Source organism: Cuculus canorus, chromosome 1, assembly GCF_017976375.1.
Source record: "Cuculus canorus isolate bCucCan1 chromosome 1, bCucCan1.pri, whole genome shotgun sequence".
In the NCBI taxonomy this organism is placed as follows: Eukaryota; Metazoa; Chordata; class Aves; order Cuculiformes; family Cuculidae; genus Cuculus; species Cuculus canorus.
Genome location: NC_071401.1, coordinates 155,053,886 through 155,077,031, shown reverse-complemented (window position 1 = coordinate 155,077,031; position 23,146 = coordinate 155,053,886). Strand labels below are relative to the sequence as shown.

At 44.9% G+C, this 23,146-nt stretch overlaps 1 protein-coding gene across 1 annotated transcript; it reads right to left on the bottom strand.

Annotated features, from left to right (window-relative positions):
• Window positions 1-1,029: 1,029 nt before the first annotated feature.
• Window positions 1,030-20,728, bottom strand: ADSL (adenylosuccinate lyase). The gene is made up of 13 exons (XM_009556637.2): window positions 20,549-20,728; window positions 16,022-16,225; window positions 14,824-14,868; window positions 13,985-14,064; window positions 9,836-10,007; window positions 9,482-9,528; window positions 8,984-9,074; window positions 8,097-8,166; window positions 6,910-7,057; window positions 4,775-4,865; window positions 4,128-4,217; window positions 1,487-1,663; window positions 1,030-1,184 (listed from the first exon to the last, which is right to left on the bottom strand). Exons 1-13 carry the CDS (start codon window positions 20,687-20,689, stop codon window positions 1,098-1,100), a joined length of 1,443 nt encoding a protein of 480 aa, XP_009554932.1. The 5' UTR covers window positions 20,690-20,728; the 3' UTR covers window positions 1,030-1,097.
• Between the last annotated feature and the right edge of the window lie 2,418 nt (window positions 20,729-23,146).

The window sequence follows — 23,146 nt, the reverse complement described above, 5'->3', positions numbered from 1 at the left end:
GCCACTCTTCCCCCAGTCTGTAGCACTGCATAGGGTTGTTGTGCCCCAAGTGCAGGACCCGGCATTTGGCCTTGTTAAACCTCATGCCGTTGGTCTCAGCCCAGCGGTCCAGCCTGTTCAGATCCCTAACTAATAAATAACAGAGGTAAGAGGGAGATTTTTTATTGCAATGAAGCAGAAGGAATGGGGCGTGATGTAATAATACTGGAAGAAAATTTATGGGAATCATTCCAGTTTATGTCAAAGGAAGAAGAGTTTGGTCCAGTACTGACTGTCCAGTAAAGCACAGACATTACAAAACAGAATGTTCAGTGTCAGAATAAGACCAAATCTCTTGAATTTCTCTGGCATCCAATGAGTTCCAGCATCTTTTTTCTTTCCGTATCAGACAAAACTTACTTGCAGTAGAGAAAGACTTTCACTTGCCAGAGTCCCTTGCCATTCATTATCAAGCACCTACAGCAAAGGATCTGGAAAAGTAAATCACAACAGCTTGTTCCTAACCCACACCTGTAAATATGATTTTCAGAAGCTATAGAGCCACAAGTACAGTATTAAACTAGCAAGCGAGCACTGAAGGACCACCAGTTTGATAATCCACAATGCTCCATGGCCTCTCCCTTTCATTATTCCTAATTTTTTGGTCTATTTGCTCCCCAAATCATAGTACCCTGGAAGCCAGGACAACCTGTTATCTTTTGAGACACCTGTGGATGAAGTTTAAGAGCAGATGAATAAGATGGAAATGGGAATGGGTTCTGTTTCTTTTACCTCTGCTCTTCAACAAGTCATAGATGAATATCAGGGAGCACCTGGCATTGCTCTTTAAACAGATGGCAGTGGTCTGTAAGGGGCCAGTGAAAGGTACTGCGATAAAGTTATCTTATCACAATCATGTGTTTCTCAGTCACTCAGCACACGATAGATGGAGGCTTGATTAAACAGCAGAAAAAGAATGGAAAGCCCATCTGTAATCAAGGTGGCTGTAAAGCTCTGGGGGTTAAATATATCACAGAGAACCAAAATAACATGACACAGATCTGGTTCAATAAAGCTTTTATTATCTTCCCGTATACACACACCTTTGCAGAATATACCTAAAGTGCCAGCTCAATTTTACCACCCATCTTGCCTTGGTATGGAATCAGTGCTGGTCGGACCTCCTCCTTCAGGAACTTCGCCACCTGTTCAAGAAAGGCAGGAGAGAGAAAATTAGCAAAAGAAAGGGTTCCCTGCTCCTCTGCATTCAGACCTGCTTGTCTCACTGGGGTCTTTGTTCCACAGAGACACCTAGCAGTCTGATATGTTCAGAATAAAAAAATGTGAAAGCCACAAGGAAGCCAAGGAGAACAGACATGTGTCTGTCTGCCTTTGTAGTATGAGCAGAGGTACATAAAATGTGCAGTTGCTGGCACACAAGAGGATGCAGGATTAAACCAACACATTGCATGACAATAACACCTGTAGCCTCTTTCCACTACTTCACCTGCTGAGGAGCACGTCCGGTGAAGGAGGAGGGATCCAACAGGCTTTCAAGTTGTTTATGGATAGGGCTGAAGTAAGGATCAGCACGGACACGGGCAATGAAGTCATTATCACCCCCTTCCTGTTTCACAACAGCGGCTGCTTGCTGGGAGAGAACACGTATCTTCTCGTGGCAGTCCTGTAGGAGCAAGGGAAAGAGCAGGGGAAAAGAAAAAAATCATCCCGTTGCTACTGACAGCACACAAATGAGACACAGCTTCGACTGCAGTGTCTCATATACTGCTATATTAGAACAAGATTTTATTCATCCTTCCACATCTGCCCTTTGAGGCTAAAAAACTCTGAATGACACATATGTTCCCTGGTCAATTATACCACAAACTTACAACACTGGAATCACGTACACTTCCTCAAACTCCTCAAATACTCTTGGAAGACACTAAAGGATTTTTTTTCAGTTGTTCTATTCCCTTCTTACGTAACTTTTCCAAAGACAGATTATAGCAGCCGTTCCCAAAATATCCTATGAACTGTTATAAAGGAATTCCTTTTCACCACCAGTCATCCCCTGTATGGGGTATCTTGGGAGCAGAATGGTGAAAACCCTTTACAGGTTTGGAAAAGGCAAAAGAACTTGTCTAACCTAATGAGTAGTGAGACTGTGTAAACCTTGGCTTACATAAAGACAGACTGAAGGGAAAAGAAAACCTTAAAAACCTGAGGGCCTTAAAACACTTTCTCGCAAACAACCCTTATATGACACAAAGAGTGGCAAAACCCTTAAAAAATTTTTCTGAATCACTTCCTAATCTCTTGATTTCCTGTGGAATCAATCTGTAAAAACAAGGGAACTCAACTGTAGTCAGGGACCACCTGGAAAAATCAGATGCTGCCATGGTCGCAATAAAATACAGTCATGTGCTTGCATTTACAGCCATGTAAGAATCCTCTCACATATCCTTGATCTGTCTTCTATTAGGAGGAAAATGATCTCTTGTTCCTTGTCTCCTCCATCCAAAAGCCATCTTTGCTCCACCACTGCCCTGCCTCAGGTGAACAGATCTGTCTTCTGGATGTTTGGGGAAGGGAATAGTTCAGTGGTGGGAGAAGGAAGTGAGTTTCCACGCTATGAGGTGGCAAAGCATAGAAAATGTGCTGTTTTGGAGTTCCCAGCACATGAAAACAGAACATACTACTGTGAATAGCAACACATTTTCCAAGTGTGCTAAACTAGAGATTTGTAATTAAATAGCACTGGAAAGAAGGTAGGCCAATAACAAACACAAATGAAATTAATTCTTCATTCAATCAAAATAGAGAGGACTGTTTAGGTAAGTATGGGATACTTTACAAAGAAAACCAGCTGAAAAGATAAGGCAACTCATCCACATACTGTGACCCTCAGTAAGTTTAGTCTAGAAGCTTATTGACTGACCCAGAGACAAATATCAGAGACACGTGAGAAAAATAAAAAGGATTTTTCCTGACTAACAGCACGTGTGAGTTGCCAGAAGTGTCTCAGAGAACTAGAACCCTATATCATAGAATGATTTGGGTTGGAAAGGACCTTAAAGATCATCCAGTTCCAACCCCTCTGTCATGGGCAGGGACACCTCCCACCAGACCAGGCTGCTCAAAGCCCCCTCCAACCTGGCTTTGAAGTCTTTCCAGGAAGAGGCATCCACAGCTTCCCTGGCCAACCTGTGCCAGTGTCTCACCACTCTCATTGTGAAGAATTCCTTACTAATGTCTAATCTAAATCTCTCTCTTTCCAATTTAAATCCATTCCTCCTTGTCCTATCACTCCATGCCCTTTTAAGAAGTCCCTGCCCAGCTTTCTTGTAGCTCCCCTTCAGGTACTGGAATGTCGCTATAAGGTCCTATTCAAAGCTTCTAGCAAACCCTTTTGCTCTTACTATCTTGCAAGTTTAACTCCTGTCGCCGATGTAGAAATAATCCCAGAAGGAAAAGTTAAGAGAAGGTAAGAGAAAATAAGCTGTTTTATTAAGATGTAAATTTGATTATCAGTTTCAAACTGAATTGCGAAATTAAATGATAAGGAAATATGATCTAATTGTGTCTGGATTTATTTACTAAGGAAAACATTTAATTTCAGTTTGCGTGAACACAGAAAACTGAAGGACAAACCATAAACAAAGTTAATAATGAAAAGCACTACACTGAATTAGGGAAGAGCAACACATGAATGAATGGTTCGGAATGGTCTAACTTCCTTTTTTCTTAACAGCACTGATTCATTCTTTTAATATATAAAGTAGCCAACTGCCAACACATTCCATTTAATGAAGCCTGGCCTGTGTTCCAAGTTCCTTCAAACATTTACGGAAGGAAAACGCCTACTAGTATCTAATATAAAAATAGGTCTCCCTTTCCTCCAGCACAGACAGCCAGATTAGCTCAAACACACAGTGTTCCTAACAGTAAATACGGAACTCCACAACTGCTGTCTCCTTAGAGAGCAAGAGTCTGGCTTTGCAGCATCAGAGTAATATTAACAACTGTGTGGGAGCAAGGTGCAGAACAAAGAAAGGTGAGATGGTCAGGACAAGAACCCAGCTAATTCTGTTTCTTGGGAGTGAAATGCCAAGCAGCGAACAAAGGCATTTTTGATGCATTTTTACCTGACGATTGCCCCCTGCTTTCACCATTGCCATGATTATATTCTCCGTGGCCATGAATGGCAGCTCCTGCCTGATTCTCCTCTCAATCACCTTAAACAAAACAAACAGAAAAAAAAGAAACAGCATTATAGCAAGTCTGTAGACAACTGGTACTCCCTGTAAAGTTCTCCTCTCCCTTTGAATCTCCAGAACTGGACAATGATGCAACTTCTCTTTTTGAACCTAGCTAGGGAAATCCAGATATTGAAGCTGATAATGCTTAGAATCTACATTTTGTAAGGGACATCACTGTGAAAAAGATGCACAATAAGTTTTTTTTATCAGTCTATGAGTGAGTTACAGCACTGTGTGAGATCTGTCTTGACAGTATCTTCCTTCCGGCAGCGAGTTCCGCAGATCTGACATGTAGTTCAGGGAAAAAAAAATCCTTTTTTGAGAATTTTTATTTTACTCCCTTTTGGCTTCAATGAGTCCCCTTTCACATCTGTCCTGCGAACAGTGCGAATATAGTAAAAGTGGAGAGCAAAATTCCGAAACCGTTCAAACTAACAGATGAAAATGTAATCCTTTGAGTGGGAGGATTTTTATAGACTTTGGCATAGTTGCAGCATTATCAAGGACACTGCACACATTATCTCCTGCTTTACCTTTGGATATACCACAAGTCCCTCGGAGATATTCTGCAGTGTACTCAGAATGATGTCAGCTGTGAGGAAAGCCTCAGCCAGACACACGCGCCTATGAAACACACATACCCAGGGTCCCAGTTAGCAATAAAGGCCATGTTCCAGCCTACCTCAGACCCAGCTCTTTAGTTTCTGCACATAACTCTGTCCCTGACCATGTTGCTGCCCATGGCAGGGAAGTTGGAACTGGATGATCTTTAAGGTCCCTTCCAACCCAACTATTCTATGATTCTATCAAATAGCATTACTGTGGCTATAAAGCTGGAACTGTTCTCCTTATAGGTGCTTCTCATTGCTTAAAGGTCACAATCAGGAGAGCTAAAGAACATCTTACAGCAATAGCTCTCAAGCCAGGGAGATGGGAGGGTTTTGGAGGTGTTTTATGGTCAGTAGAGAAAGGGAAAGAGAGGAAGAGAAAGACGCACAATGAAAGCTCCAAGATAATGCAATGATTACACAGCTATGAAAGAGGACAGCAATTTACAGAGATAGGGCAACACAGAACGCGGAGGACTATTGTCTCCTGTGTTTGCTATCTCCTGATCCTACTCTCCGGGAGTAGGACATGCTGCAGTCACGCTGTGCCTGGCTGTGCATAGCAGGGAGCTTTCAAAGTGATCCACGTATTTGGTGGGGGCGTTCTCCAAGAGCCTCGCTCCTGGTCACAAAAAGGGCCTACGACAAAAAAGAATGATTAAAAGGAAAGCAGGAAAAGGAGAGGAGCAGCAGGGACTGATCTGTATCAGGCAAAAGCCTCTGTGCAACAGTGCAGCAATTACAGCATCATCCATCCGTGACAGCAGTGCCTGGCCACTTCTAAACTGCGACCTTTTAAAATATACTGGGATGTTCTGTGACATTTAAGGCCCCCAGTTCTGTCGCACTGTCTTCAAAAGGACTTTATCGTGTTGTAGGTTGATTGCATTCTCTCTGGCTTGCTCTCCTTTCAAAATACTACAGCTTTAACAAGAAAAATCCAAGGCACAGATTTCTTTTTAACTGTGAAGTGGATAAGTGACCTTTTCTATTAGATGAGGTGAAAACAAAAATTCGAAACATGCCAGTACATCTCTCAAACCTTGGCAACTATTGGGAAATAAACACACCATAACAACCAGTATCCAATTTCTTAAATTTACACTGTTTTCTGCTCCCTATGCAGCTCTTTTCGCCAGCAGCTATGGAGAGAAGTCCTTTTGGGAAGAGATCTATGCTTTCATGAAATTTCATGCAGACATTATGTTTGCAGAGATATTTTTCAAATAATTTTCTCATCAACAATCTGAACACTAATATACAGCCAGAAATGCTGTTGCTCATCGTTCCACAAGCCCCATAAAAGATTTCTAAGATTTTAGGAAATCAAATTCAGCAACAGAAGACTACGTTGAAACTAAAACGTCTCAAAGGTAAATATGAACTTTATGCAAATTTAGTACTAACTGGAAGATGGAAATGTTGAATTTAATTGTTATAATTCACTTGAAAATAAGTACAGATAACTTGCTCATCTCAAAATAGCCATAATGAAGACTCAGAAAACAAAGCAAATATCTAACAGAACTGCACAGGTTTCATGAAACATAAAAAAGTAATGTTTGTGCTCTTTCTTCGGGATCTGAATTACTTCTTGTAAAGAACAACACTTTACAATAGATGAAAATAAATTTCTTTAGATTATTTGCAGGGTTAAGGGATTATAGATAAAATTTCAAATAAGAAGTGAACAGGAGCAGGGTCAAACTTCATATTCAAAACAGAGAGAGGATAATTTCAGATATGTAAAAACTGCTACAGGATGCTTCTGAAACAAGATGACTACAAGAGCAACTTATTTACCATGGCTTGTGCACCCCTCCATCTCTCTGCTGGTTTATTTTACACAGGGTCTTGGCTTTTAAAAAAAAAAACCCTCACAGTTTTCATCTGATCTTAGAGGGGAAACTTGTTTGTAGTTTCTAGATTCTATTGAGACTGCTTTTCATCGAAGTAGTAACTTGGGTTTTTAGTTTAAAAATAATATTTTCTAAATTCATCAAAAGGCCTTCTGGCACAAGACCTTCTATAAGTGCTGCACTGCACGATCTTAAACAAACCTGTTGGCGCTGTCATCCAGCGTTCGCTCAAACCACTGCACAGAGGCTGTTTGGAGGGGATCCAGCACCAGAGTCATCAGGTGTCGAGCCAGGCTGCAGCAGCGTTCTGAACGCATTGGATTCCTCTTGTAAGGCATAGCACTTGAACCTGTGAGAGGAGGGAGTGATGGAAACAGGACGTAAATGTGGTGCATTCAGGAAGAAGAGATGAAGCTCCTCCCCCAGATAAGAAAAATATGTCAGGAATCATGTTTTTGACTCAAGCCTCAAAACATTATGATTTTCTAAGGCCAAAATGGAATAAAGAAAATGACACCACCACAGTTCCCCTTCAGATTAGAAAGAGCCAAATCTGGGGAGAAAAAAAGTGAGAAGGCATTTTGCAATTCTGCAAAACAGAGGAAGTACGACCACATAAAAAGAACAAATGGACTTGATTTTTAATGTGGTATTGAGCTACCCATGGCAACTTTAGGCTCTAGCCTCAACATCTCTAGGCTACCCACTGCAACTTTAGCAGTGTGCAAGACCTCGTCTGCTCAATAACATTGTCCTTCAACGTCAGATACTTCGACCGCTGCCTGTTGCTCTGGCGAATGGATATCAAAACCAATCAAAGAACATAGAATGATTCAAGTAGCAAATACGACTGAAGCAGAATTTACTGATCCAATCCTATGCAACTATTTAGGGTGCCTGCCTGAACCTTCTTCCAGCCAAGAGCCAAAACTCTATGTTTCTTTCTCTGCTTCTGCCAATGTTAGAATCACATTGTATTCTTCTGGTAAGGGTCCAGCCTAGTTTCATTATTCCAAAATTTGTCTGTTTCTAAAGACCAAAATGCTGAATCAAGCTGAAAACCTACAGCTCCAGTCAGTTTAATAAGGAGTGGAAAACACTAAGGACTCATCAGACTCTGTGGGGAATGTGTGACTGCTTCTGCTCTCCCTCTAAACCCAGGAAGAGCAGAAACATAAATCTGATTTTAATTACTTAATATCCAGAAAACTTTGAGTAAAGTGCATTTTTTTTTTCCTTTAAAAAGGATGCAAAATACTAACAATGTCAAACCTCAGTTAATTTATAGCAACTCTTGGCAGTGACATTTCTGAGTTTGCTTAAAAGGCTGCACCGACATAAATGAAAAGACACATACAGTGGTCCAGGAAAAGTCTCCCATCCCTTACCGATCTGTTCTTTCTCAAAAGGCTCCTCTATCTCCTTCAGGTTGGCCAAAAGACGAATATCAGTACAAATCTAGAAAAAAAGGCCAAGAAATTAACAAACAGATCCAAAGCAACACACAGCAATATATACCCCTGACAGTGTTCTTGAAGAAGTGTTTGCATCTGTGGCTGAGAAGTAAATTGAAGACACAGTGAAAAAAGTGGCCAAAAAAATTGACACTACGATCATACTTTCTGGTCTAAAAATCCCAGTCAAGAAAGCCTAAGGGCAAAAAGGTGTCCACTGTATTACAATAGAACAGGACTCCAAGAAGGGCAAACACGTGCAGGGAATGGAGGAGATACCAGGAGGGAACAGTGAAAACGCATAACAAAATTACACAGCAATTAGCAAACACAGGTAATGTGTGCTTGCTGAACCAGTCAGCCTACAAAATTCATCCAGAAGAAAGCACCACAGATCACTCTAGACCAAGAGGAGGGAGGGAACAGAGATAAACCAATGAAAAGAATCCACTAGGACATAGAGAATAACATCGTTATAGGAACAAATGCTGAAATTTAAAGAACTCATATACCACTAGGAAAGACATTTACCCTAATTACTTAATTTAGCATAGATTAGACTAATATCTGGTGTGGGATTAGTTAACCCATCCTAGAATATGCTCACTGAACTTGCTTTGTTCGCCAATGATCTTAATATCTTTGAGGTTTCATTACTAGGCAGGTACCCAGCGACGAATTTATGTGATCACAAAGAGAACAGCTGGAAAAGGAGCACCAATTAAAAGTTCTTGAGAACAGCGTTCTGCACTATGAGCACCTTCTCTTCAAGATCTAAAACACTTCCCCTTTCTCCTAATGTATACAAACAGGGTGCTCACCTTGTGTATAGATGCCCCAAGACTGGCCAGCACAGACAGGACTTCAATATCCACCTTGCGACTATAGGTTTGTCCTGTGACCATATAAGATCTAAAAATAAGCACAGAAGTTGAGTGCTCCAGACAGACATAACCATACTGTGAGGCTCTGAGCAAGAAGTGACTCGGCTCTTAAAAGCGGAGGGTTGTTATTCCGCCCTGATGAGAATGTCTTTGGATTCAGGCTGTCACTTTTGGGCATCGTGCAGATGAGAGAGAGAAAAGCAGAGGGGAAAATGGACAGCCGGTGCTCTGACAGGGGGACAAGTAGAAGTGGCCTATTTAGGAGTTGAAGTTTCCTGCAGGAAGCTGCAGCTGGGAAGGGAAGATGGGAAGGGGAGGTAAGTCAACGGCAGCAGAGATGTCAGTTTGGCAGTTAGGGGAATCTGGACCAACAGGGACAGCAGAAGTCACACACTCAACACCAAATTTACATGAGTAAGCATGCTTGTTACATACCGCTGAAATCCTGCCTTTGCTGTTACAAGTCTGTCCAGCTCTTCAACCTCGGGGTGAAAAAAGAAAGAAAAAGACCTCAGAGCTCAGAATGCAACAACTCAGGAAAGTCAGCAACAGCAAAAAGGATCCTCTGCTTTCCTCAGTTGACTCTTAACAAGTGTTATATTTGCTGGGAAGCACTCCCTCCCCATATTCTGCTCACTTTCACACAGGGCCTTGTCAGCGGGCCTCAGAGGGATCATAGTGTCCTTGTGAATCTGGTGCCAGAATCTCCACGTTCCCCCAAACAGAACAGCATTCCAGAGGGGAGAAATGCAAAGATTGCAAGTCTACGCCCTGGGCTGTCTGACTTACTTTACTGTGATCTCCCTCAAAGAGCTGTAAGAAGCTGGCTTGAGTGCCAGTGGTGCCTTTTACACCCCGAAAACGCAGGTCATCCCGAGCCCGCTCCAAGTTCTGCAGGTCCATGCACAAATCCTGAATCCACAAGCAGCAGCGTTTCCCCACAGTGGTGAGCTGTGCAGGTCTGAAAACAACCAAGAACAGAATGTGACCCACTGACAATTTGCACAGTGGCTCCAGAAGAACCAGACTTTGCTGCTGAGTCTACTGTCAAGGTACCCTGGCAGTTTGGTTTCTCTCTCTCTCTGAGCAGAAATTGAAAGGATGCGGCTTACACAGGAAGATGTAACAGCAGGTACAAATCACCAGTAAATAGTAAAGAAGATATGGTAATTCTTTTCAGGAATCAGATTTCATTACCTCAAACGGAAAGAGTAGTTTCTGTATGTGTTAGGGGATTAAGAAATAAGCTAAAAACCGGAGAGTGAGAGGCTGGAGGGCAGCTCTGCAGAAAGGGATATGGGGTTCTGGTTGACAACAAGTTGAATATGAGCCAGCAGTGCGCCCTGGCAGCCAAGAGGGCCAACTGTGTCCTGGGGTTTATCAAGCACGGCATTGCTAGCTGACCAAGGGAGGTGGCTGTCCCGCTCTACTCCGGACTGGTGCAGACCCCCATGAGTACTGTGGGCAGTTTTGGTGACCACAGTATAAAAAGGATATCAAGCTACTGGAGAGTGTCCAGAGGAGGGACACAAAGTTGGAGAAGGGTTTAAAGGGGAAGTCATATGAAGAGTAACTAAAGTCACTTGGTCTGTTCAGCCTGGAGGAGACTGAGGGGAGACCTCATTGCAGTCTACAGCTTCCTCACAAGGGGAGGAGGAGGAGCAGGTGCTGATATCTTCTCTTTGGTGACCAATGACAGGACCTGCGGGAATGGCAGGAAGATGAGCCAGGGGAGGTTTAGGTTGAATATTAGGAAAAGGTTCTTCAACCAGAGGGTGCTGTAGCACTGGAACAGTTCCCCAGGGAAGCAGTCATGACACCAAGCCTGACAATATTCAGGAAGCATTTGGACAATGCCCTCAGACACAGGGGGTGAATGCTGGGGTTGTCCTGTACAAGGACAGGAGTTGGACCCAGTGATCCTTGTGGGTGCTTTCCAACTCAGGACATTCTATGATTCTATGCTCAATATGAGCCAGCAATGCAAGCTTGCAGCCCAGAAGTCCAACCGTATCCTGGGCTGCATCAAAAGAAGTGTGGCCAGCTGGTCTACGGAGGTGATTCAGCCCCTCTGCTCTGCGCTCGGGAGACCCCACCTGCAGTGCTGTGTCCAGTTCTGGAATCCTAAACATAAGAAGGATATGGAACTGTTGGAAAGAGCCCAGAGGAGGCCTACAAAGAGACCTTATAGCGACCTTCCAGTACCTGAAGGGGCTACAGGAATGCTGGGGAGGGACTTTTTATGAAGGCTTGTAGTGATAGGACAAGGGCTAATGGGTATAAACTGCAGAGGGGCAGATTTTAAGACTAGACATTAGTAAGAAATTCTTCACAATGAGGGTGATGAGGCACTGGAACAAGTTTCCCAGGGAAGATGTGGATGCCCCATCCCTGGAATCGTTCAGGGCCAGGTTGGATGGGGCCTTGGGCAGCCTGGTGTCGTGGGAGGTGCTCCTGCCCATGGCAGAGGGGTTGGAACTGGACGATCTTTAAGGTCCCTTCCACCCCAGATCATTCCATGATTCTATGATCTACAGCTTCTGAGAGTTTCTTAAAGAAAAGTGATGGGAAGCCCATGAGCCAGAGTACCTAAAATAAGTTTCACAGTGTTTTTAAAGAATTCTGCCAAGTGGAAAACCTTCAGCCAGCGGAGGGAAGGTGGCCACAGCCCCGCTGCCCAGAACCTCCTTCCGGCTCCTGCATCCTCCCCCGCCAGAGCTGCCCCCTGCCGGCCCGCGCCGCACCTGGGACTCCACCCACAGGGAGAAGAGATCCTAGAATTATGGAGGTTGGCTAAGACCTCTAAGATCATCCAATCCAACTGTCAGCCCAACACTACCGTGCCTGCTATATCACGTCCCGAAGTGCCACATCTACATGTTTTTTGATGGAGACTCCACCACTTCCCTGGGCAGCCCGTGCCAGTGCTTCACCAGTCTGGCAGTAAAGACATCTTTCCTAATATCCAACCTGAACATCCCCCAGTGCAACTTGAGGCCATTTCCTGTCGTCCTATCACTTGTTACTTGGGAGAAGAGACCAACACCCACCTCTCTACAACCTCCTTTCACGAAGCTGTAGACAGTGATAAGGTTTCCCCTCAGCCTTCTATTCTCCAGGCTAAACAATCCCAGTTCCCTAGTTGCCTTTCACAAGAGTTGTGCTCCAGACTCTTCGCCAGCTTCACTGCCCTCCTCTGTACATACTCCAGCAACTCTAAGTCTTTCTTGTAGTGAGGGGCCCAAAACGGAACACAGTGTTCAAAGCTGAACACAGGTTTCAAGGTGCAGCCTCACCAGCACGGAGTGGCTCCTAACTGAGCTCAGGCATACAAAAGAAACATGCAAGATGTGGAAGCAGGGATGGGTGATCCAGGAAGAATACAAAGAAACGGTCCAACGCTGCAGGAATGGAGCTACAAAAGCAAAAGCCCATCTGGGTGATTTGGCGTGGGATGTGAAAGGCAACAAGAAAGGCCTCTGCAAGTCTGTAAGCAGGGAAAGGGAAGGCCAGGGAGAACATGGACCTGCTTGTAAATGGGGCAGCGGCCCTGCTGACAAAGGACACAGAAAAGACTCAGATGTTGATGCCTTCTTCACCTTAGTTTTTACGACTTTGCCTTGCATGTACTTCTTGAATACTCCTTTGTATGCTTTCCAAAAGCCAAGATAAAAGTGAGGCCTGAGAACACTCTGCAAAGCTGTAGAGGAAGAGGGATCTAGGACCAGAGCTGATTGAACTGACATGGCATACACAGAAAGACAAGTAATCAGAGACCTGACCTGATGCTCTCACAGTCCTTTAGAAGAAATGTTAAAGTACCAGACATTGAGCCTGACATGACCTGTGCTTAATTTCCCTGTCTCTGGTGTTCCATACCAGCAGGGTAGGAGATACAGGCTTCATGAAGCAGCAGATTAATCTACCCCAACAGATCTATTTAGACCTTGTTGTCCTTTGACTAAGTAGTCTGCCTAAAAACATCCTATCCTACACCATCCCATCCTACCCCATCCCACCCCAACCCATCCCACCCCATCCCTCAACAGTCAACATCAGAAGTGCTGCACAAGAAATGCATGTTTCCCAAAAGATAGGAAAAAGTATCATCCTGTAAGAAGAGAAGAAATTCTTCCTGATTCTTCTCAGAGTCCACAGAGGGATGTATGAAAACTGATGAATGCCAAATCAGCACCTCAGAAGAAAGCTCCAGCTGTACTGGCAGAGTAGCTGCAGTAACAAGTAGAATCATAGAATAGTTTGGGCTGGAAGGGATCTTAAAGATCATCGAGTTCCATGCCCTCTGCCATGGGCAGGGACACCTCCCACTAGATCAGGCTGCCCAAAGCCTCACCCAACCTGGCCTTGAACACCTCCAGGGATGGGGCATCCACAGCTTCCTTGGGCAACCTGTGCCAGTGCCTCACCTCTCTCATCATGAAGAAATTCCTCCTTATGCCTAGCCTAAATCTTCCCTTCTCCAGTTTATACCCAATGCCCCTCGTCCTATCACTACAAACCTCTGTAAACAGTCCCTCCCCAAGCAGCCAGTAACAAACCTTTCTAATCTGCATTCAAGACTATTATAACTTAACTGACAGACAAAAACCCATAATGTGACTGGCAGACAGGCTTACTGCAGCTCCCAGTCACGCTTTTAAAACAGCCCAGAATGTACACATCTACATTCGCCAGAAAGTCCTCCCTTACAACGCTGTGTTAAACAACTGCTGATAGCTACTCAAAGCAACAGTTCAGTGTCCGGAGACAAGTCTGGGGTTGGGCACACACGCCTTTTCTGAACCACCACTACCAATGTCTCAGTGCCAGCTGCCGCTGGTCAGAGCTGGGAAACAGAAGGATGAAGGTGAGCAGTAGCAGGTTAATTGAACCAAAGCACAGCCGACAAAATGAAAGCAAAGGCTGATGGCTACTTACTGGTAGTGAGTGAAGCCCAAAGTAGGCAGGTCAGCGTACTTCTCAGCGAAGTCGGCCAGCCGGCTGATCACTCTTGCCAGCTGGTGGATGCAGGAAGGATAGAAAAAGAAGCAGAATGAGAGAGAAAAAAAAATAGCTGAAGCTGACATGCTTAAGCACAACAATGTTGTGAGAAAAAGGGGAGGGAAACAGCTGTGCAATCCTTAAATTGTAGTGTTCTAATTGCAGAATGCATTTTTTTCAGGGCACACACGTAATTTTTGCTTGCTATAAAACTCCAGCAAGAGATGATACAAGTGGTTGGACTTCACCTCAAACTGGTCTAGCCTTTGTGCCCACCCCAAGCCTGCAGCTGGTTTATCCCTGGGTATCTTCTCCATTTCTGGAACTGATCAGAAATAACGCTGCTTGGGGTGTAAACGACACATTTACAGACCAGAGCAAATTGGGTGCCAAGACACTCAGGGTCAGACAGACAATGCTGCACTGCACCCCACTATATTTGACCTCAGAAGGTTGTATTATGTAGCTTCATGAATGCTGACACACTCCCAGGAAAGTAGTTAATGGGATGCCTTATCTGACTCTGAAAACAATCCAGCTGTTTTCTGAAACTAGTGGCAGACAAATAAGGAGTTGCTTTTATCTCGCATGGTGAGAAAAGAAGCTTTGGGGGAAGACTTAGGAAAGGAAAATAACTGTTCCCTTGCTTGAGGATAACTCAGACTGCTCCTCCTAGCTTTCCAGCAAGGTCTAGGAAAATCCAAGTAAAATATAGGCTATATGCAGGACATCAGCACTGCCCTCTTCCGAGATGCTGTGCACAACTGCCCTCTCACCTTGGGTAGCAGCAGGTTAAATCCATCACGCAGAACAATCAGATCCTGAAAAAAAATCAAAGAATGGAAGTTTGGGCAATGTCTAACCGCCCTTCAGCTCAACCTGAAGGACCAGACATAGTGGCTGCTCTCAGATAGGACGCTGATAAATACAGTATGCTTTGTCTGCTCAAGTCTCTTACAATGAAAGCTCTGTTTTCCTTCTTGTACCAGAACTTGAAGTGAACTTGCTTATGACAAAAACTCTGGATCCATCATTGCTCCCTCTATTGTACCCACAGAGTCATAGGGGGCAGCAGAAGACCCACTGCCACTGACTGAGTAGGAACCATTATTTTTAAATACTCCTTATTTTTACATGCCCATGGAATGACAGACCAGATCATTCATCCCAAGGGGGAAACGCAGGCACTGCGTTCCTACAGGCAGCAGGAAAGTAAGCAGATGGATCAGGCAGCAGCCTCTTTACTCCTTCTTGTGAGACTGAGGTACAGCCAGGTGCCAAGTGTCACAAGGAAAGTGGTGTCACCTAAAAGCCAAACAGGCTTCCAAAGCAGAAGGGTAAAAATAACCACGCAGCAGCTTCTTGTACGACAAAAGCAGATATGAAGTTGCAATGACTTGGACAGAGGGGAACAGCAATACATACTGTAAAGTTAAGCTCTAGTTTGCGCCCAGTTTTAGACAGGTTTTCCACAAACATTTTACAGCTCCTGTAGAATGGTGGCACTTCCTTTTTCTCTTAATACATTTATCCATTCCCTTGGCTTTATTTACCCTGAATTAATACAGGGGTTCCAAGCAGCAGCTGAAATTTCATGGGCCGCATATACCAAAAGCGGCCTTGTTTTGTAAGTCAGTGAACTCATCATCCCATTCCCATAGCTGACAGTTTACATTTCTTCTGCATGCGTTTGCAACCCATGATCTCTTATCTCCTTGAATATTTAACATGCAGGCAGAACTCAGGACACAGTTTGAAAAGAGCATAGTATCAAAAGAGAGAAGGCAAGGCTTGGCTTCCTACGGTAGCTACGATAAAGGGGAATTACCTTCAAGAGCAAAACTAATAAAAATGCCTGAAAACATCTATTTAATATTAGTTGATAAAGAAAAGTTTATAAAGAGCTATTAAGTAAGCAAATGTTGCTTTGTTATGCCCAGCTCTGCAGGCAGGAAACTGAAAATACTCTATTACCGTATTATCGCCTACGTAACAAGAAGTTGCTCCAAGGTGAATGATGGCTGCAGCTTTTGGACAGCAGTGAGCAAAGGTGTGAACGTGGGCCATCACATCATGACGCAGCTTCTTCTCTTCCTCCGCTGCCATCTTGAAGTCAATGTTGTCCAGATTTGCTTCCATCTCCTGTATCTGCTCTTCTGTGATGGGAAGCCCAAGTGACTGCAAGGGGAAAAGAACTTTCTATTTCTTTTTGTCTTTAAAAGACAACCCGCATTGAAATGGAAGCTGTTTAGATAATTTACTCCCATATAACATCTCATGGAAGCATGACAATTAGGCATAGTCAAGGGCTGTAATGGCACATGCTTTCATTCTAGGGTTCTCCAACCTTCTCCAACTTTCTCCAATAGGACAGGACAATGTTCATGCTTAGATGTTCGTCCTGCATTTAATAATTTGCTCAATCATGTAACATCCCTATGACAACTACAAAAATTAGACAAAAATATAGGGAAAAGTGATATAAAAGTAGTGTAGCTTTAACTTCTTTTAATGAAATCTAACATTTAGGTAAGGAACAATCCAGCTACCATGTGACTAGATAGCTTGTGTCAAGAAGAACTCTTTGGATCACAACTAAACCTACACAACTGTAAACAATGGGCTTAGAACATATGAAATGGTACATATGTTTGTACCTTTCTGAAAGTCCTAAAGTACTCCAACTCAGTTTGGATTTTGAAGTTTGGGAAATCGGTTACTTGATGTGGAAGCAAGAGATAAATGGTCCTAGCTCGTGTTCAGAAACATTTGCTAAACCTTTGCAGCAAGCTGACTTAAAACCAGAGTAAGATATCAAACCACAAAACTATACACTAGTATAACTCTTGCTCAGCTCTACACTTGCACAAGCTAAGTAAGCTGAGAAAAATGCTTTTTCCTGATACTGACATTTAAAAGTCTCACAATGAACTTGTCATTCCTGCGTTTTCCAAATTAAAATACTATTGTCCTGTGCATTAGTAATTAGAAGCCACCAGCCAGGAAGCTTCAAGGATATTCCAAAGTATTTCAAAATACTGGTTCTGTTTAGAATCAAACTGACTGAAAGAATGTTTTGCAGATGTGGAATCTGCAACGAGAGAAGGCAGCAAGTGAAGCAGATGCATCTTCAAGGTCCTCATCAGATTAGTACCCCCACAACTTAAAATACAATGCTGCAAACATATGCCACAAGCATCCAGATAAATGAGGAAAAGCACCTGGCCTCAGCCTGCTGCCCTTGAGGGGGACTGATACAGACCGCAGCTGCCTGAAAGCACACAGGCAACTCAGCAGGCAAAATGCTCCTGTGCCAAGGTTAAACTCTCATGCCTTGTTCACACATCCAGGATGTGCTGGGAAAAGCTGATCCCATATGACAGCATACAGGGGTAAGAAAGGATCCCCAAGAAAAGAATCATAGAATAGTTTGGGTTGGAAGGGACCTTAAAGATAATCCAGTTCCAACCCCTCTGCCATGGGCAGGGACACCTCCCACTAGATCAGGCTGCTCAAAGCCCCATCCAACCTGGCCTTGAACACCTCCAGGGACGGAGCATCCACAGCTTCCCTGGGCAACCTGTGCCAGTGTCTCACCTCTCTCATCATGAAGAAATTCTTCCTTATGTCTAAATCTGCCCCTCTACAGTTTATGCCCATTGCCCCTTGTCCTATCACCACAAGCCCTTGTAAACAGTCCCTTCCCTTTCTTGTAGTCCCCTTCCAAGCTTTCTTGTAGTCCTTTCAGGTACTGGACGGTCGCTATGAGGTCTTCTCGAAGCCTGCTCTTCTCCTGGCTGAACAACCCCAACTCTCTCAGCCTGTCCTTGTAGGGAAGGTGCTCCAGCCCTTGGATCATCCTTGTTGCCCTCCTCTGGACCCATTTCAACAGCTCCAATACCCTTCTTATGCTGAAGATTCCAGAACTGGACACAATACTCCAGATGAGGTCTCACAAGAGAGGAATAGAGGGGCAGAATCACTTCCCTCGCCCTGCTGGCCATGCTTCTTTTGATGCAGCCCAGGATACAGTTGGCCTTCTGGGCGGCGAGCGCACAGTGTCGGCTTATGTTGAGCTTCTCATCGACCAGCACTTCCAAGCCCTTCTCTGCAGGGCTGCTCTCAATTGCCCACAATTTACTTATTTTTTTAATGTAGAAATTGTCTATATCTTCAATAAGGTCCCTGAGGAAACCGCTTGTATCTATCACCAAGTGATCACTGACAGAGCTAGCAGGTGCTGAAAGTTGCTGACTCTTCCTCCTCCAGTCCAGAGCTGACATCAGAAGACAAACTGCTCTGGAATGAGGAGACAGATAAAAATAGTAGCCTCCCTCTTCCCACTATGAAAAGGGTGCTCAAGAAGTGGCAAGATCTGACTCTGCTTTCTGGGAACAAAACTCTACAGTGGCAATGGGAGGGAAAGCAAGGGTGAAGATACAGGGGTGCCTCAAGTTCAGGGCTTGGGAAAGTCTCACACTGGTTCTGTCAGCAGTTTGCGTTCTCCTACTGGACAAGTCATGTAAAGTACTTTGTTCTTGAACAGTAGAAAAGATGATGATTATCTGCTGGAATTGATATGACAGTGTGTAAATTATCACGCTTTGAACATGCAAAGCTCCTTAAGGACATGCTCTTGGTATTTGCCTTCCTACACCAGATGAGATTTGCAGTCTGTGCTCACTCCAGCATCTCAACTGCGACAATACCTAACGCATTGTACTTCAGAAGTCAACTCCTATTTAACACAGCTCCTAAAACATCGCATTTGGTGCGGCATACGATCGATGAGGCCACTGTAGTGGGATGATCCTTGAACAGAGAAGGAACACACCAAGGACACTGTGCACTGGCTGTTCGTTTCCCAGCATGGTGCTTCCCTGCCCGGATACCAATAGGAACAGCCAATAGGAACAGCCAGAGCAAGTGCTGGGATTACTTCCTAAGAACCTCAGTACTTTGAAAACTGAAACTGAAGGTCGGCACACAAACCAGAGGGGCAGCTATTGAGTCCGAAAGCTATCAGAACATAGGGGGTTTGTGGGTGTCTTGTTTTCCTCGTTTTTTTTTTTTACTCCTGGAACTTACTAGAGCATTTTTACTGTCAAAAACTTGACAGAAGCCTCCTCTCAGGGTATGCCAAAAGTCAGAAGGAATCAAGTCACTTAAAAAGTGACTGTGACTCAACTAGGCAGTAATAATCGGCAGTAAGCATACCACTAATTGGGACCAAATTCTCAGAATGAGAGTGTTTTGGGCTGGAGGGCACTTTAAAGATTACCCATTTCTAACACCCCTGCCATGGGCAAGGACACCTCCCACAGGATGAGGCTCCTCAAAGCCTCATCCAACCTGGCCTTGAACACTGCCAGAGATGGGGCATTCATGACTTCTCTGGGCAACCTATGCCAGTGCCTCACTACCCTCACAGGAAAACATTTCTTCCTAATATCCAATCTAAACCTCTCCTTTCAGCTTTAAACCCTTACTCCTCATCCTATCGCTTCTCTCCCTGATAAAGAGCTGTTCCCCTTGTTCCTGGAGCCCCTTTCAGTACTAGAAGGTTGCTATAAGGTTTCCCCTGGGGCCTTCTCTTCTCCAGGCTGAATAACCCCAACTCTCTCAGCCTGTCCTCGTATGGGCAACGCTGCAGCCTTTTGATCATCTTTGTGGCCTCCTCTGGACTTGCTCTAACAGATCTGTGTCCTTTCTGTGCCAAGGCCTCCAGAACTGAACGTAGTGAACTCCAGGTGGGGTCTCACAAGTAGGCAGAGCAGAGGGTGAGAATCATCTCCCTTAACCTGCTGGCCACACTTCTTCTGATGCAGCCCTGGAAGGTTTAGCTTTTAGCATGTTTCAGAAGGGTTGACTCCACAGACCCAACTAGCACAACAGCTTGCAACCACATGGATGTGCTCTCAGATGCTGCTTCCTCACAGCTGAATTGATGTATTGGTTTGTGCTATCAGGTTCTTTGTGTCAGAAGCGCAATCAGCATTTCTGGGCAAGTGTTCTGCTCACTTCAGCTAAAAGTAAACTTATCTCAGAAATGAGGGTTATCTAAAAAGAACTGGCTGGGGATGCAGGGGGTGGTGTGGCTGGCAGCAATCTGATTGAACACGAGAGTGGGTTTCACAGGTCACAGCTCCTGAAAAGCAAACAGCCACGGTCTGGAGAAGGACACCGGTGTTTACTCTGAAGACACCCCCAAAAAACCCTCGCTTAGCAAAGATTTACAAAGCGAATTTCACAAAGGCAAAAGTACAAGGGGGAGGGTGCGAGAGGGAAGAGGCGATTTGCTGTGGGTGCCCCATCCCTGGGGTGCTCAGGGACAGGCTGCTCGGAGCAGGCAGGTCCAGCGGGAGGGGGGGACCGGACGGTCTCTAAGGTCCCTTCCCACCCAAACCGTTCTGTGGTGGATCCCCCCGGAGGGCAGAGGGCTGTGAGGCGAGGGTTGCAGCACCGCAACCGCACCTCGTCCCGCTCGGTTCCCCCCGGTACCTTCTCGGCCTGGGCGAGGTAGAGCCAGAGGCGGCGCCAGGTGCCGAACTTCTTCCTCTCGCTGAAGTTGAAGCCCATCTCGGCGCTGGCGTAGCGCGACACCAGCGGGGAGCGGTACCGCGACAGCGCGTCTTCCTCCATCGCTGCGGCCCCGGCGGCCCCGCGCCGGCGTTAAAGAGCGCCCACCGCCCCGCCCAGCGCCCGCCCCGCAGCACCGCCCCCTGTCGGCGGGAGGCCCGGCCGACAGACACACAGACACGCTCACAGACACTGAGGCACACGCAGAGAGGCACAGAGGCAGAGGCTCACAGACAGACAGAGAGACTCAGACAGACAGAGGCACACGCAGGGAGGCTTAAAGACAGAGACACGCTCAGACAGATTCATCAGCAGGTCCAGGGAGGTTATTGTCCCTCTGTACTCGGCACTGGTGAGACCGCACCTCGAATACTGTGTTCAGTTCTGGGCCCCTCACCACAAGAAGGATGTTGAGGAGCCGGAGCGTGTCCAGAGAAGAGCAACAAAGCTGGTGAGGGGGCTGGAGAACAAGTCTTAAGAGGAGTGGCTGAGGGAACTGGGGTTGTTTAGCCTTGAGAAGAGGAGGCTGAGGGGAGACCTTATTACTCTCTACAACTACCTAAAAGGAGGTTGTGGAGAGGAGGGAGCTGGCCTCTTCTCCCAAGTGACTGAGGACAGGACAAGGGGGAATGGCCTGAAGCTCCGCCAGGGGAGGTTCAGGTTGGATATCAGAAAAAAATTCTTCACAGAGAGTCATTGGGCACTGGAACAGGCTGCCCAGGGAGGTGGTCGAGTCGCCTTCCCTGAAGGTGTTTAAGGAACGGGTGGATGAAGTGCTTAGGGACATGGTTTAGGGAGTGTTAGGAATGGTTGGACTTGAGGATCCAGTGGGTCCTTTCCAACCTGGTGATTCTGTGATTCTGTGTGAGACAGGCAGGCAGACACTCAGACACAGAGACACATGCAGAGAGGCTCACAGACATCCACCCACAGAGACAGACACAGACAGAGACACAGAGGCACATGCAGAGGCTCACAAAGACACACAGAAACAGAGAGACACTCAGAAACAGATACAGAGGCACATGCAGAGAGGCTCAAGGACAGACAGACACACAGAAACAGACACAGACACACAGGCACATTCAGAGGCTCACGAACAGAGACACAGAGACACTCAGGACACACAGAGACACATGCAGAGAGGTTCACAGACGGAGACACACACAGAGAGGCTCAAACAGACACAGAAATTCACAGAAACACAGAGACACTGAGACACTTGGACACAGACAGACACTCAGACAGAGAGGCACACGCAGAGGATCGCAAAGGCTCACAGACACTCACAGAGAGACAGATACACGAGGGGCCGGACAGAGGCACAGACACCAGCAAGTGCTTAGCAGCCAAACACATTTATTAGTCTTTTTTTGATTTTTTTTTTCTTTTCTTTTTTTTTTTTTCCAGGAACCCAAAAATATTTCGTAGTTATAATGTAAGCAACTGAGTTGCACATAATACAATCATATCTTTCAAAAAATAAAAATAAAATAAAAACGAAAAAAAAAGCTGTTTAAAAGCCCAAAAAAAACCTTCAGAAAACTTATGTAAGTATTACACCATCTCTCAGTTTCAATGAAATGACGACGACTTAATTCCTTATTACTCTTAACTTGTCACACTCCAATAAAACATCACCCTTTTGTTTGTTTTTTTTTCTTGTTTTTTTCTTTTTCTTTTTTTTTCTTTTTTTTTTTTTTCTTTTTCTAAATCCAGCATGAGAAATACAGTACCTGCTATGGCAAAAATACACATAAAATGCAACATTTCAGCTTATTTGTACATTAGTAGAGTTTAAACATTTTATTGTTGTTTATTTTTTTTTCTTTTTAAGTGAACCAGTGATTTTAAGTACCACTATACTAAAAGTAAAATAAAAATATAGAAAAGGAGGAGCAGGGGGGCAGCCAGTCAGACAAGAGCACCTTGCAAAGTGCTGAGTTTCTGTGTCCATGGAAAACCCTAAGGAAGTTCAAACATCTGTGAGGGTAATGGGATGGAAATTAAGATGAAACCTGGATATGCGAGACATTGCGTCATCTCCTCTATGATCTCCCCATTTGTCCTGTGATTTTTCTCTACCACATGCTAGAGAAGGAGGGGAGAAATCAGAGCTACGGCAGCAGTTTAGTCAAGGAAGCCGTTTCAAGTATAAGAAAAAATAAACACTTACAGGTAACTTGCAAATAGCATCAACACACAGCCAGCCACTACGGTTATTATTACAACGTCTGCTTCTGGGGGACAGTGTTTCAGGCAAGAGGACTTGAGCTGTACCTTCCCGTTAACCTATTTATGTGCAAAGTAGAAAAGCTGCCTTTTCTAATCCAGCCAGTTTGGACATCGCTGATATTCTGTGCTGCAACCTCCTCCCCCTGTTCTAGAAGGAGAGAGGAATGTGGCAGTATTTTACCGAGAAGACTAGATGAAATGAATATATTTCTCCATTCCTCTTCCAGACAGACCCTTGTCCCATCACTTGTTTGCAACGAAGAGAAACTTGGATGCCCACCATTA